A 14,135-nucleotide genomic window follows, 5' to 3' on the forward strand; every position below is an offset into this window, starting at 1 on the left:
TTTAAGTACCAGAGCTGACCTCATTTTACTAGAAAGTCCTTTTTTCTTTTCTTTTTTTTTTTTTTTGAAGAATTTTTTTGTGTTTATTTTTGAGAGAGAGAGAGCGCGTGAGAGCGCGAGCAGGGGGGAGGGGCTGAAAGAGAGGGATACAGAGGATCCGAGGCAGGCTCTGCACTGTCAGTGTAGAGTTCAGTGTGGGACTGGAACTCATGAACTGTGAGATCATGACCTGAGCTGAAGGCAGATGCTTAACTGACTGAGCCACCCACATGCCCCACAGTTCTAGAACTTCTCATTTGAGTTGTTTTTTTTCCTTATTCCTGCCTCATCACAGCGGTCCCAGGTAATCAACCAAGGGGTCAAAAGTGATACTACTTTCTCCATTTCCTCTTTTGTCAGGGAAGGTAGTATAGCAGAGGAGAAGAGGATAAAGAAGTTTACGTATGTTCTGCTGATCTGGCCCAACTTGCAGCATTTTGTTGATCAAATAAGTTTCAAGCTAAAATTTACTTCAGTGAGCAGCTTTGCCTTTTATTGCTAGTAGATATGAGCTTAAGGATCTCAGAATAGTTCATCCATTCTACCTAGTTGTAATAATGGCAGCTGCCATGTATTTAGAGCCACAGGCCAAGCCCTGCCTTTATTCCTTACTGCAATCCTGTGAGGTAGAAATTGCTTCCATTCTACAGATAAGGAACCCGAGGTCTGGAGAAGTAGCTTGCCCAAGGCCATATGGGTTCTTCGTGAAGAAACTAGGATTCAGTCCCAAATTCATGTGTCTTCAAACTCCCTTTTAGTCCACCATATGTTACTGTATTTTCTGTTTAGAAAAGTGAAGGACTATAAAAATTAAATAGTTTAATGTCAGTGTGTAAGCTAGACCTCTAATCTAAGCCTTTTCTTTTTTCTTTTTTTTTTTTTTTAAGATTTTATTGTTAAGTAATCTCTACACCCAGCATGGGGCTTGAACTTACGCCAGGATCAAGAGTTGCATGCTCTACTGACTTAGCCAGCCAGGCACCCCTTCTATTTTTTTTTTTTTTTTTCAACGTTTATTTATTTTTGGGACAGAGAGAGACAGAGCATGAACGGGGGAGGGGCAGAGAGAGAGGGAGACACAGAATCGGAAACAGGCTCCAGGCTCTGAGCCATCAGCCCAGAGCCTGATGTGGGGCTCGAACTCACGGACCGCGAGATCGTGACCTGGCTGAAGTCGGATGCTTAACCGACTGTACCACCCAGGCGCCCCATCCCTTCTATTTTAAATAATTCGGAAAGCCAATAATTCAAGTCTTTCTCTGTACCTTTATGGGAATTTTGTGTGTGTCCATGTAAATTTCCTAAAGTGAATTGTGTCTTTTAGCGTTAAGCTTATTTATAAGTAACAAAGACCCAAAATACCACTGGCTTAAAAATAATGGATTATATTTCTCTTGCACAGAAATAGGAAGTAGTAAGCCATCCACAGCATCTCTAGTAGCTATGCTCCATGAGGCTTTTGGGGACCTAGCCTCCGTGTAGCTCTGCTGTTACTAAGGTGTCCCCTGTCCTTATGGTCCAGGATAGCAACCAGAACTCTAGGTACACCTTTTGGTATTCTAAGAAAGGGCAAAGAGTACATGTTTGTATTTCACCGGCCAGAACTTCCATCTCACAAAGTCATACTCCATACAGTTATGGAGTACAGCTTTATTCCATACAGTTATGTACTTGGCTAAAATCTGGGGGCTCTGCTACTTTGGGAAAGAAGAAGGAATGTTAGTAGGACTCAGTCATCAGTCTGTACCATAGAAACACATGTTAAAAATTATTTTTTAATGGCTTGCCTCATATTTTATAATTTAGAATATGCTTTTAATATATTTCTTTGTCTGATTACTGCTAACAAAAGTTCTTTCTGTTTTTTCAGGAATCTGGTCTTTCTGTAGACCCAAGTCAGAAAGAACCGTTTGTGGAGTTAAATAGAATTTTAGAAGCATTAAAAGTCAGAGTTCTGAGACCTGCTCTGGAGTGAGTTCCTATGTTTGTTTTCTTTTGAATACTTGGGGAGAACTCTCTGTAAGGAAACTTAATTAGAAAACACATTAGAGATTTTGACATATATCCGTACCCCTCTATATATCTCACCTGGGGTAGACTTCAGAGAAAGTGAGGAAGAATTATTTTCTTTCTTTTAGCAAAGTGAGAATGGGGGATGGACAAATATGAGAAAATGGTTAGAGCCTTCTTATCAGTTGATCTGAATTCCCAGAAGAGAAAAAGGGTTTCCTATATCCAGGCTATTCTACTGCTTTAGACTAGCATTATAACTGAAGTACTATTGTTCAAGTGGTCTCAGTTTGATATTTGAACCTCCATAATGTGCGGGGTTCTGTGCTAGCATTCTAAAAAAAACAACTTAATTGGCTATTGGAACTAAGTGGTATGCAGGAAGACTGCAGATATTGTTATGAAGGAGTTCTGTGCTCATTACTACATTATAAAATGTAATGATTCACTGTGAACTTGTCATTGATATGAATTATCTTAAATTACTGAGTAAGCTATGATAAGTAATACCCTAGAGCAGGATCAAGAAAGGTTTTTTGTCAAAGCCAAGACAGTAAATATTTTAAGTTTTGCAAGCCACATAAGGTCTCTGTCACATATTCTTCTTTGCTTTATTTTACAACCCTTTAAAAATGTAAAAAAAACAAAACAAAAAAACCCACAAAACCATCTTGGCCATCTGGTATATAAAATGGGCAGCAAGCCATATTTGAACCTTAGCCATAATTTGCTGACCTCTGTCCTAGAATTTGTTAATGTGAGGATTACCAGGTGGTTTAAAAAAAAAACCAAAAACTCATAAAATAAAAGGAAAAAACTGGATGATAGAAACAGTGATACTGTTATGGGGTTCTAGGCATAGAATTCTGGTATTTTAAAATTGGAAGTATTTGAGATTATTGTTTTCAGAAAAAAAAGGTGGGAAGATTCTTGATTTTTTTTTTTTTTTTTTTTTTTTTTTGTAAAATTCCACTAACCTATTTAATTGTACATATTTAGTTTTCTGTTTCTGATCATTTATCAGTTCTTAAAAGATTTGCAAAGTTTTGAAACCAGCTCAGATGAACATGTAGAGATAGATTCCTGTGTACATTTATAAATGATAAATTCCTGTATACATTATAAATATGAGGCAGGTAGGTCCTGTATCTTTAAAGATAGACATCAAATTGTACCACTGTGTATGGCATACATTACCTTTACAGTTTTTTTGGGTTTTGTTTTTTAGCAGATATTAGATTTTGACACACCTGGGAGATTAAATTCTGTCAAGTACCAGTCATAACTCTTAAATAGCCACCCTCCCATCTACTTTCATGTTTTACCCATATGATTAAACATCTATAGAGAAGAGTGAGAGAGTCTAAATATAGAAATGTATGGGTTTTCCAGTTGTTTCATAATGATTTGGAAATAATATTTGGGTTATTCAACTGATAGTCATTTATCCGTTAATTTCTCAGGATTTTTTTCATCAAGTTTTTGTTGAGTGCTTACCACGTGCCACAGACTGTGCTGAGTATTTAGACCACCTCAGCTCTCAAAGTACTCAAGGCTTTTCCCTTTTGGAGTGAAGAAAATTGATAACACCCTTTTAACTTTGTGCTTTTTCTGTAAGATCTAAGATTCTTACTGATAACTATATCACATGTATCAATTATTTCTACCAATGTTTTCTGTTAACTGTTAGCCTCAAGCAGTGCCTCTCAGGCAAAGGCAGGGTTCATTCTATCCCCTTGGTTGTAATAGTGGAAATTACTACACAGTAAAAATTTTGTTACTTCGCTTTTCTGGGAAGGTTGCCATATTAAATATTATCAGTATAGGGGGATGTGGCGGCAATTATAGTTAACTTTTCTTGAGTGCTTATATACCAAGCATTGTTCTAAGCATTTTACGTGTATTAACTTATTAAATTCTCATCATAACCCTATGAAATAAATACTCATTTTATAGAGGACGAATCGAGGCCTGGCAGGTGCTTTGTGGAAGAAAAGGATGTGGAATCAAAAGGTCACATGAGAAGCACTTCACATGATGTCCTGTGAATACTCTTCTCTAAGAGACTTATTACTTTAGCACATTACAGGGGCTATCAGCAGTCCTAAAGAAACATTTAATGTTGCCAAATTCCATGTTCCCCATGCATATCTGACCACAGAATCCTTGTTCTTGTCCCCAACCCCCCCCCCCCCAAAACGCTAAAACCCACAAAATTGGAGAATTTTGTAGAAGCTTTGAAAATGATAGTTTAATAGAAACGTCTGTTACAACAACTCCGACTTTTCCAATTGTTGCCTGTTACTGGTGGCTACAAAGCCGTTATTTCCTCAGCATCTTTAATGTCCAAGGTACAGAGAATTCACTTTATTCAGCTCATAGCAAAAGTTGACGAGTATGGGACATCAGTTTGAAGAATTCTGGTTCAGGTACAAGACAGTATCTTTCAGTCATTGTGGCACTTTCTATTTGTCCACGCTGGGAGAGGCAGCAGCATGGAACCATCCACGAGGGGCTGCAGCACTTCCTCCAGGCAGTCTAGACATTTGGGGAGGCAGAAGCCAACCAAATAGATTAGTATGGATAGAGGCCATGAAAGGATCTTTGGAGAGCATTAGCTATCAGTTGCAAATGATAAGAGACAATGGAAAGAAGGAAGAAAAGAATGTTGATATGGCAGAAGTGGCAGAACAACAGCTAATTATATACACAGAGCTGGTTTAGGACACTGCCTACTCTTTTGTTCCTGCCCCCTTATATTTCTGACTTTGTATATGGATTTTTCTTCTCCTCCAGATTGCCTTATCTATTTTTTAAGTTCTTCTTGGCACCTGGCATGGTGCTTTACTTCATAAGCGTATGGCATACTTCAGTAAATGATGGAATAGTTAGAAGGAGAACTTTGAGCAGACGTGAGACCTCTTCCTTCATGGGGGAGATAGAGGTCAAGCCAAAAGTAACTCGTGTCAACAAGAGAGTAATAGCAACTTAACACAAAGGGGTGGAGAAATATTAGAGAAACAGAAACTGTTGTTATAGGTATGAGCCAGTTACTGACATTTTAATTGCTGTCTTCAGGGGAAGTCAGTTGGTTGCCTGCCTTAAAGGTGTTTCAAAGAGTAATACCACCTTCGTGGATTTGCCACAGTCTATGGTCTGGCTTACAACCTTGCAGACTTGGAAACCTGGTTTTTCAACACCGAGGAGTAGGCCCAGGGGCCCCCGGCGCTTGTTTAGAAGAATTTGCAGTTTAAAAGAGTTTGCAAAGCCTCAGTAGAACACTGTGAGGGAACAGAAAATAACTGAATGGTTATGAGAAGGAGACAGAGAGAGAGAAATTAAAAGAATTTTTCACAGAAGAGAGAAAAATATTCTGTTAGTTTAGACCACAGAAGAATTTTAGATTGGACAGGCCATGAACAGTATGAGGCAGCCTGTTGAAAAATGAAAGGACTCCATCTCTAAGCCTAGTGATTAGGTGGGGCTAGAAATAAAAACCACAGAGGGATTATGATGAGCTTAACCATTGTAGTTTCTTTGTGGTATGAACAGTGGATCTAAGGAGAAGGAAGTGTTTGCCAGACTTAGAGAAATTGTAGTATCTGTGAATAAAACACCATTTATAAGCGGAGACAGTTTTTAGAAAATGAAAATGAAGGCAGCAAGCTGAAGTACCTGATCACAGAGCCTTGACTACCACTGGCAATGAGGGTGACAATGATTAGGCAGTTTCTGGTATTTGTTTTCTTGTTATTAGTTTTGGCTTCTTGTAGGTGGGCAGTCTTGCTGACTCAGACATTTTTTAATAGCCACATAGAACCACAGAAGAAAGAAGGCTCTGATGGATATACCATTGGAGAAAAGGAATTCAAGTTGGATTTTTTTTTTTTCCAGAGCTTGAGTTTTTTGTTTTTATTTTTGTTCTTTTTGGGTTTTTTTGTTGTTGTTGTTGTTCAGGATGGTTCTTAATTCTGAAAAGGCAGAAAAGGCGAGTTAAGGGATACATTTTTAACTCACTGTGCCCATGCGCTAAGTCTGGTGGAGACGGAGCTATTCTATTAAAAAGAAACCAATTGAGGTGCGCCTGGGTGGCTCAGTGGGCTGAGTGTCTGGCTTCGGCTCAGGTCATGATTTCATGGTTTGTGGGGTTATTTATTAGCAGTAAATAAAAAGCATGTCATATTTAAGAACTTTATTTAAAAAAAATCGCTAATTGGTAGAACTGTGTCGTCCAGCATGGTGGCCACTTGCCTCACATTGCTTTTGGGACTCTTACCAGGCACTGCATTATGGAGAGGCTTAAATTAAAAGTGTGCGTGTTGTTTGTTTTGTTCTGTTTTCTTTTGTTTTGTTTGAAGTAAATTAAATGCGTAACACTATAGTTTGTATTTAAAAAAAAATTTTGTTTTTAACGTTTATTTATTATTGCGAGACAGAGACAGAACATGAGCATGGGAAGGGCAGAGAAAGGGGAGACACAGAATCCAAAGCAGGGTCCAGGCTCTGAGCTGTCAGCGCAGAACCCGACCCAGGGCTCGAACTCACAAACCAGGAGATAATGACCTGAGCTGAAGTCGGATGCTTAACCGAGCCACCCAGGCGCCCCTGTATTATTTTTTAAAATAGCATGTAAGAAGGACAAAGATTCACACCAGTCTGAGATGAGTAAAATGTTAGTAGTTCCAGTGATGAACTCAGTCCATATCTGAGAAACTGCCATTTGCAAATATTTCAGAAAAGAAATGTTAATCTATTCTTTTTGGTCTCTAAAGCAAAGTTATAGGATTCTTAACCTTTTTTGGCTGAACTTTGATTTTTGTCATTTTTGCCATTCTCTGAATTTTTTAAGCACTTGATTTGGTCACCAATAACATTGAGCCAAGTCCACGTCTGTGGAGTAAATAAACGTCATTCATTTCACTGAACTTAAGCTTGTACACCATCCCCCCGCCTCCCGCCCAAGAATATAGCCCTAGAGGAGAACAGAAAAAGAATATATTTGTAAGCCTTTTAAAAATGTTCTGAAAGGTTGTAGTGGAGTGTCTGTGGGAATTGGCAAGAGATATTTTTCATTATTACCAGAAATAGACACCGACCCAGATTGGCAAAATTATAAGAGGAGTGAGGTAAATAGATAAGGCTGTCAGTTAGGTTCCTGGGGGACAGCAGCTAACTGTGAAGGTGGGATCTTGTTTTAATTATTTTTGGAATAACATGGAAATTCTAAATATGGAGCTAACAATGTGCCAAGTCTTTTCAGAGGCCTGACAGTTAGGATAATTAATGCTTAATGCTTTGTGGGATAATTGTGTGGAGTGGGTTGCTTCTAACTTAGTCACCTAAGTCAGTAGTATTGTTTTGGGGTCTTTTTATGGAAGAGGCACAAAAGGTCTCTTTATTAGGGAATGGAGTGGCAGTGAACAGAGATAATTGTGATATCAGTGACCTTACTGGGTGCCTTTTAGCCCTTTTGGGGGGGTTGTCTACAGTGTCCTTTTTTTTTAATTTTTTTAAATGTTTATTTTTGGGGGGCGGGGGAGGGCAGAACAGGAGACACAGAATCCAAAGTAGGCTCCAGGCTCTGAGCTGTCAGCACAGAGCCTGACGTGGGGGTCGAACCCACAAGCCGTGAGATCATGACCTGAGCCAAAGTCAGACGCTTAACCGACTGAGCCACCCAGGTGCCCCTACAGTGTCTCTTTAAATGAGGAATAGTTCTAAAGCTCATGGTGCTCTCAATAACCCACATAGGAGATTTGGGATCAGAATTTTTTTTTTAACAAATCACAGTGAAGTTACAATTGAATGTTTAGTTGGCTTTTTGGTTGTATATTGTACTAGTTGTTTTCTTTTAAAAATTAAAAATCAAAAGTTTTCTGCTGGAAATGCCATTATCTAGAAAATAACATTCTATTTCTTAACATCTCAACTATTTTTTTGTATGTGTCTTGTATTGCTTTATAGGCAGTGGGTTAAGTTTTGGGGGCCAATTATACTTCGTGCTTTTGTAGTTTCCTGTGCTTTGGATTTGGTTATTACCAGGTTAATTAAGGCTCTGACGGTCTTCTACCTCTTATTCCTGCTCAGAGAAGCAAATACCCAAGTGAATATTCAATGTGAACTTCTAGCTACAAAAACTTGAATGCTTTGAAGAGGATTAACTGATACATGGATATCATCATATTCCCACACAGTTGAGACTATAAAAACCAAAGCAGCACTGAGTATTACATGGAAGCGCCCAAATAATTCTTGTCTTTTAAGTATAATTTTCTTATTAAAAATAATGACTTTGAAGAACCATTAGAGTTCATTCAGTAAATACAAATTAAGTTGCTTATTATTGAATATCTATTTGTGCCCATCTCTGTGCTCAGCGCTTTAACTAGCCCCCTTGTTCGATGCCCACAACTCTTTGAGTACCCCCATTTTACAGTAAGGAAACAGATTTTAGAGAATTGAGTAACAGTTGCCCAAATTCACACTGCAGAGCTAAGGTTAAAGTCCACGCATAGTTGACTCTACTAACCTGTATTCTTTATCAGTATACCCTGTTCAGAGTAGGCAGGGTGTGCCAAGATGAGCAAGACAGAGTCCCTGCCTTATAAAAGACCAGAAACTATCCTACAGATGTGAGATGAGCCATGTGAGAGGTTCAGATACAAGGGACATCAAGAGTTCTGTGGCTGCAGAGATTATTTAGGAAAGTTGTAGAAAATGTGGCAATTGAGCCTGGCCCTTGAGTTTTTCTGCTCTATTCTCAGCTACTCACTTTGTGTTTGATTGTTCGTTTGCAAAAAATTAACCAGCACCTCCACTGGGAGGTAGGATCATGGCTTCTCACTGCACAAAGCAAACAGGTCTTCCATCTAGACCAGCTTTCATTCACTTGGACACATCACTCTTGATGGTAATGAAGTTTGCTAGATCAGGTTATCTGAATGTGTTAGGTTCAGATGTCAGGTTCTTGGCCTGAACCTCTGTCTCCATTCTAGTCTCATTATTTTCCTCCTCTAATTTGTCACACCACATGACAAACACCTCTAATTTCTCCTATTGGCCAACCACTTCTTGCTCCTGCTGACACCTACCCCTGTGCTGCTTAAGAAAACTGGAGGGACAGGGATCTTGGTGAGAAAAAGAAAACTAACCTAATTTTCTTTCTTTAAGAGTTGTGCTGTAGTGAGGGTGCCTGGCTGGCTCAGTTGGTGGAGCATGCGGCTCTTGATCTCAGGGTCGTGAGTTCAAGCCCCACATTGGGCATGAAGCCTACTTTAAAAAGAGTTGTGCCATAGACACGTGGACTTGCTTATTAGTTCTTCAAACATTGCATCTTTCTCCTTTGTGCCACTCTGGGCCTTCTTGGCTTTTATAAAGTTGGGGTGCCTGGGTGGCTCAGTTGGTTAACCTTCTGACTGCAGCTCAGGTCATGACTTGCCGTTGTGAGTTCGAGCCCTGCATCAGGCTCTGTGCTGACCGCTCAGAGCCTGGATCCTGCTTCGAGTTCTGTGTAAACTGTAAGTAATTGCATAAGCTACAAACCTTACTCCCAAATCACCACATAAATAACAAATCACCACATAAATAACAGATGTGCATCTTGATCACAGCCAACCACGTCACTTCTTCCAAGTCTGTCAGTGACTGGTCACCATACATTCGTTACCCCTCAGCAAGCGTGTAGTTGTCTTGCCTCCTCATCCCCCAGAGATAAACACGTGCAACATATTACAGAAATGGATTTTTGAAAGAGGAGCTTGGTCAACAAAGGTGAATTGCTAGAAGTGAAATTGCACGTGATTAGAAAGAGTTGAGGGGCGCCTGGGTGTCTCAGTCGGTTAAGAGTTCAACTTCAGTTCAAGTCATGATTTCACAGTTCATGAGTTTGAGCCCCACATCAGGCTCTGTGCTGATGGTTCAGAGCCTGGAGCCTGCTTCGGATTCTGTGTCTCCCTCTCTTTCTCCCCACTGCCCCCTGCCCCCCACTCACACACACACTCTCTCTCTCTCAAAAATAAATAAACATTAAAAAACAAAAAAAAAGTTGAAAATGCCATTGACAGAGCGGAGCCAGGATGAGATGCAAAGTCATGATAGAAGCCGTACTGAAAAAGCACTATGAATGTGAAAAATCAAGGTAGAGCCACTTTGACATTCTTTAATTTAAATTGCACTAGGAACAGAAAGCTGCTTATGGTTTAAAAGGAATGTTTACTTCTACTTTGGATTGCAATTTTTTTTTTTTTTTTAAAAGTTAGTTTGGCCATGTGGCAGCTGGCCGTATTGAAAGAAAACAGTAATTATAAGGAGATTGAAGAAGAATTTTACTGCCAAAGATGGTTTCATCAATTCAGAAGTTATCATGAACTGGCTAACGTTTAGCTCTCTGGGGAGGCTGCTAGTGTAGATAAAAATGCTGCTGTGAAATTTGTACCCAGATTCCAGAGATTAGTTAAGGCAGATGTTCTGATTGTCAAGGAAGGCAATCATTAAGAACTTCAAGCACAAAAGATACAGGATCATGAAGTGATCATGAAGGAGATAAGGGATAGATGAATTCATTTATATGAGACACCACAAGAGTGTGACTTTAAAACCCATGTTTACCTGGCCAGTCAACTGTGGCCAAGGAATTGGGGTCAGGACAATACAAATGTGGGTGCCTGGAGGTATGAGGGAGAGGTGCTATAAGGCAAGGTTTTCACCTTAATGCTTACTTACATATGTTTACACGTTTGAGGGCAGAGATCCTGACATTTTGCCAGGATGGGGGAAGCTTAGAAATGGTTAATCTAATGCTTTGCTTCGTGAGATTTAGGCTTAATATAATATTCAAAAGTTAAGTGAAGATAATACATTGTTTCAAGACAGAAGGTCAAGAAATGTAATTTAAGAAATACATGACAACTTGTATTCTGTGAATTTGGAGTTTGCATTTTCCCCACATTTCTCCAGCTCCTTTTTGTAATGAAATAGCTATTTACTTTTCCTGAAAATTTCTTGGTGGGCCTGGGGGTTAGGAACTAGCAATGTTAGCTTTTTTCTGATTATTTTGTAGCCTTGTTTATAGCTAAATTTGAAAGTGAGTAAAAATAAGTGATAAATTAGGAACTACATTGTCCAGTATTTAAATACCTCTCCAAGTTAAATGGGTTACATATATATATATATATATATATATATATATATATATATATATATATAGTTTGCAGAGCTTAAAATCATAATTCATGGCTTGGATTACTTTTAGAAAATGTAATTTGCAATTACTGTTAGCTTTTTTGATTAAAAAAAGAAGTTAAGAATTTTGTTTACTTTTGCATTTGCTTAAAGAGTTACTGCCTTCTTAACTGAAAGTAATTTTGTAAAATGTAGGACAGCATAGACTGTGTTAGTCACTGTCCTCTGGACCACCGTTATGTCCTCCCATTATTTCTGGCCTCCTGGTGCTGCTCTGAGAGTTGATGCCCTGGTCTGGGTTGTTGTAGCCCATGCACCATAACAGTTGGTGAACAATGCATGCAGTCCAGCTTCCCTGGAGTCATTACCATTAAAGATTCTTATAACTGGGAGTTATTTTTTCCTAGACAGGACAATTTTCCCCACCTTTAATATTATATCCTGAAAATCTGCCTGTGAAAATGAAATAGATTTTTTCCTTTGTGAATTGCCTACGTAAGGACTTTGCCCTCTCTGTTGACTTTCATTGTTTATTAAAATTTGTAGTTACTCTCTATTAGTTCCCATCTTGGACTCTGTAGACTCTTACACATGTACCTCATATCAGAAACAGAAAACAAGTAGCTTGCTGCCTCTTCTTCCTTGTTAGTAGGAAAAGACACTCATGATTTTATGAGTGAGGGGTGTAGGATAAACTTTTGGTAAGCAACATGATTTAAATGTACTGCTTGGCCAAGTGTCTATAGATAGATGGATAAAGAAGATGTGGTGTATACACATAATGAGATATTACTCAGCCATAAAAAAGAATGAAATCTTGCCATTAGCAACCATGTGGATGGAGCTGCAAAGCCAAATAGACAAATACCATGCAATTTCACTCATGTGGAATTTAAGAAAACAGACAAGCAAAGGAAAAAAGAGAGAAGCAAACCCAGAAACAGACTTTTAACTGTAGAGGACAAACTGATGGTTTCCAGAGGGGAGGTGGGTAGGGGGATATGTGAAATAGGTGAGGGGGTTAAGGAGGGTAGTTGTTATGTTGATCACTGGGTCATGTGTGGAAGTGTGGAATCATTAGATTGTACACCTGAAACTGATACAACACTGTATATTAACTATACTGGAATAAAAATAAAAATAAAAATAAATGTACTCCTTGGAACTGGAAATCATGAAGGTCCCTGACAAGCTAGATATTGCCAGATGCTCAATACTTTTGGTACTGGCGGTTGGCGTTGGGCATTCATGAAAGATCGCTGCCAAAAGTACGTTGCTGGTGTACGTACGTCTATTTATCTCAGACTTGGTGTTGCGACCAGGCAAGGTTTCAAAGCTTACTTAAATTTAAGTAAATGTTGCCAAAGTCTAAGTGATGAATATAGTTTTAAAATATTTTTAGCAATAACCTTGATTTTGAAGTCACAGAAGCTTCATGTTTGGACTCTAAGATGTGGATGCATCAACAGGTTGATTACAATACCCATGTGCATGTGGAACCCTTAGGGTAGGATCCTGTAACAGTAGAGTTCTGTGAAGTCTAATCCCATTCAGCTGATCATTATGAGGAACCTGAAACATTTTACTTTTGTAGTTTGCAGAGCTGCTCCGGGTTTATAATCATACCCAGTTCACGTTCCATTGGTCCTTGGTGAAATGGGTTAGAATATTTGTCCAACTGAAAGTCAGATGAAAAATATGATATGGCTTCTACATCCTAATCTGTTTAAAGAGATAAAGTAATGCATCCTTACCATTTGATTGCAAAATTGATTTTAACAGCTGGTTGGTACACTTTTCTGCCTAGTGCCCACCTGGAGTGGTAGACCCAGCTCAACATTGGTTATCCCAACTGTGTGTACTGGAGAGTCCTGAGTCCCTGTACTTTGGATCTTTCAGAATTGGATATTCTTTCCTTCATTAGCAGTATGTTTGTACAAATCATTATGGCACAGTGTGATATAAATGTGATATATATGTATTTTTATCTGCCGGATTAGACTGAAAACACCTTGAGGCACAAATAACCTTGTTCGCTGTTTTTAATCTCAAAGTGTGCAGCACAAAATCTTGTGCCCCCAAAAAGTCTAAAAATAGATGGTTCCCATTCAGAATCTTATGATTCATTTATAAATATGCCATGCCAGTTTAACAGGAAAAGAGTAGTGGATATGGGCAATTGAGTGGTAAATCTCATGGCTGACACCTGCTTCAAAGTGGGCCTTGTACAAGTTCCAAATATATCCTGTGACTCATCAGAGTCCATCTTGTCTTGGTATAAAACCTTACTAAATATTTAATTGTCATCTGACTTACTATTTTTATCTTACTTTCACTAGCTGAAGTGTCTCTTTGGGTGTAGTTATGTTTATTTTCTTTACAAAAGTCTCTGGGTCAAGGGATTGATGTTACCACTGATTTCCACAAGATGGCAGACCAGGCCCTTTTTTGTGTGTTGTTAGGTTTCAAAGAATTTTTGACACTCTTTGCCGGCTCTTAATTACTGTTAAAATCTTTTCTGCTTTTCCTTTAGATGGGCAGTATCAAACCGAGAAATGCTCATAGCCCAAAACAGTTCCTTGGAATTTAAACTACACAGACTGTATTTTATTAGCTTGTTAATGGGCGGAACTACGAATCAGCGAGAAGCATTACAATATGCTAAAAATTTTCAGCCATTTGCCCTAAATCATCAAAAAGGTGAGTCTAGAGTCAAATGTTTTTAATTGGAACAGACCTATAGCCACCACTGGGATTTAGGTTTATCTTAAGGAGATCTAATACCAATTTGCTAAGGAACTAAAATAATTGTAGATGCTAATCGCTTAGATTATTATTAGATCGCTGAGTGGACCTAGAACAAAAGTAAAACATTGAAGCCTCTTGGATTCAAAGTCAGAAAGAGA

The 14,135-nt window shown here is 38.7% G+C and overlaps 1 protein-coding gene across 6 annotated transcripts in view; it reads left to right on the plus strand.

The window, feature by feature from the left end:
• Positions 1-14,135, plus strand: part of RMND5A (required for meiotic nuclear division 5 homolog A) — a 69,213-nt gene that overhangs the window by 37,458 nt on the left and 17,620 nt on the right. For all 6 annotated transcript variants that reach the window (XM_045446772.1, XM_045446770.1, XM_045446771.1 and 3 more), the window contains 2 exons: positions 1,910-2,010; positions 13,763-13,929. In XM_045446772.1, the coding sequence (XP_045302728.1) occupies positions 1,910-2,010; positions 13,763-13,929 (268 nt within the window). The remainder of the gene's footprint in view (positions 1-1,909; positions 2,011-13,762; positions 13,930-14,135) is intronic.

This window comes from Leopardus geoffroyi, chromosome A3 (genome assembly GCF_018350155.1).
Source record: "Leopardus geoffroyi isolate Oge1 chromosome A3, O.geoffroyi_Oge1_pat1.0, whole genome shotgun sequence".
NCBI lineage: Eukaryota > Metazoa > Chordata > Mammalia > Carnivora > Felidae > Leopardus > Leopardus geoffroyi.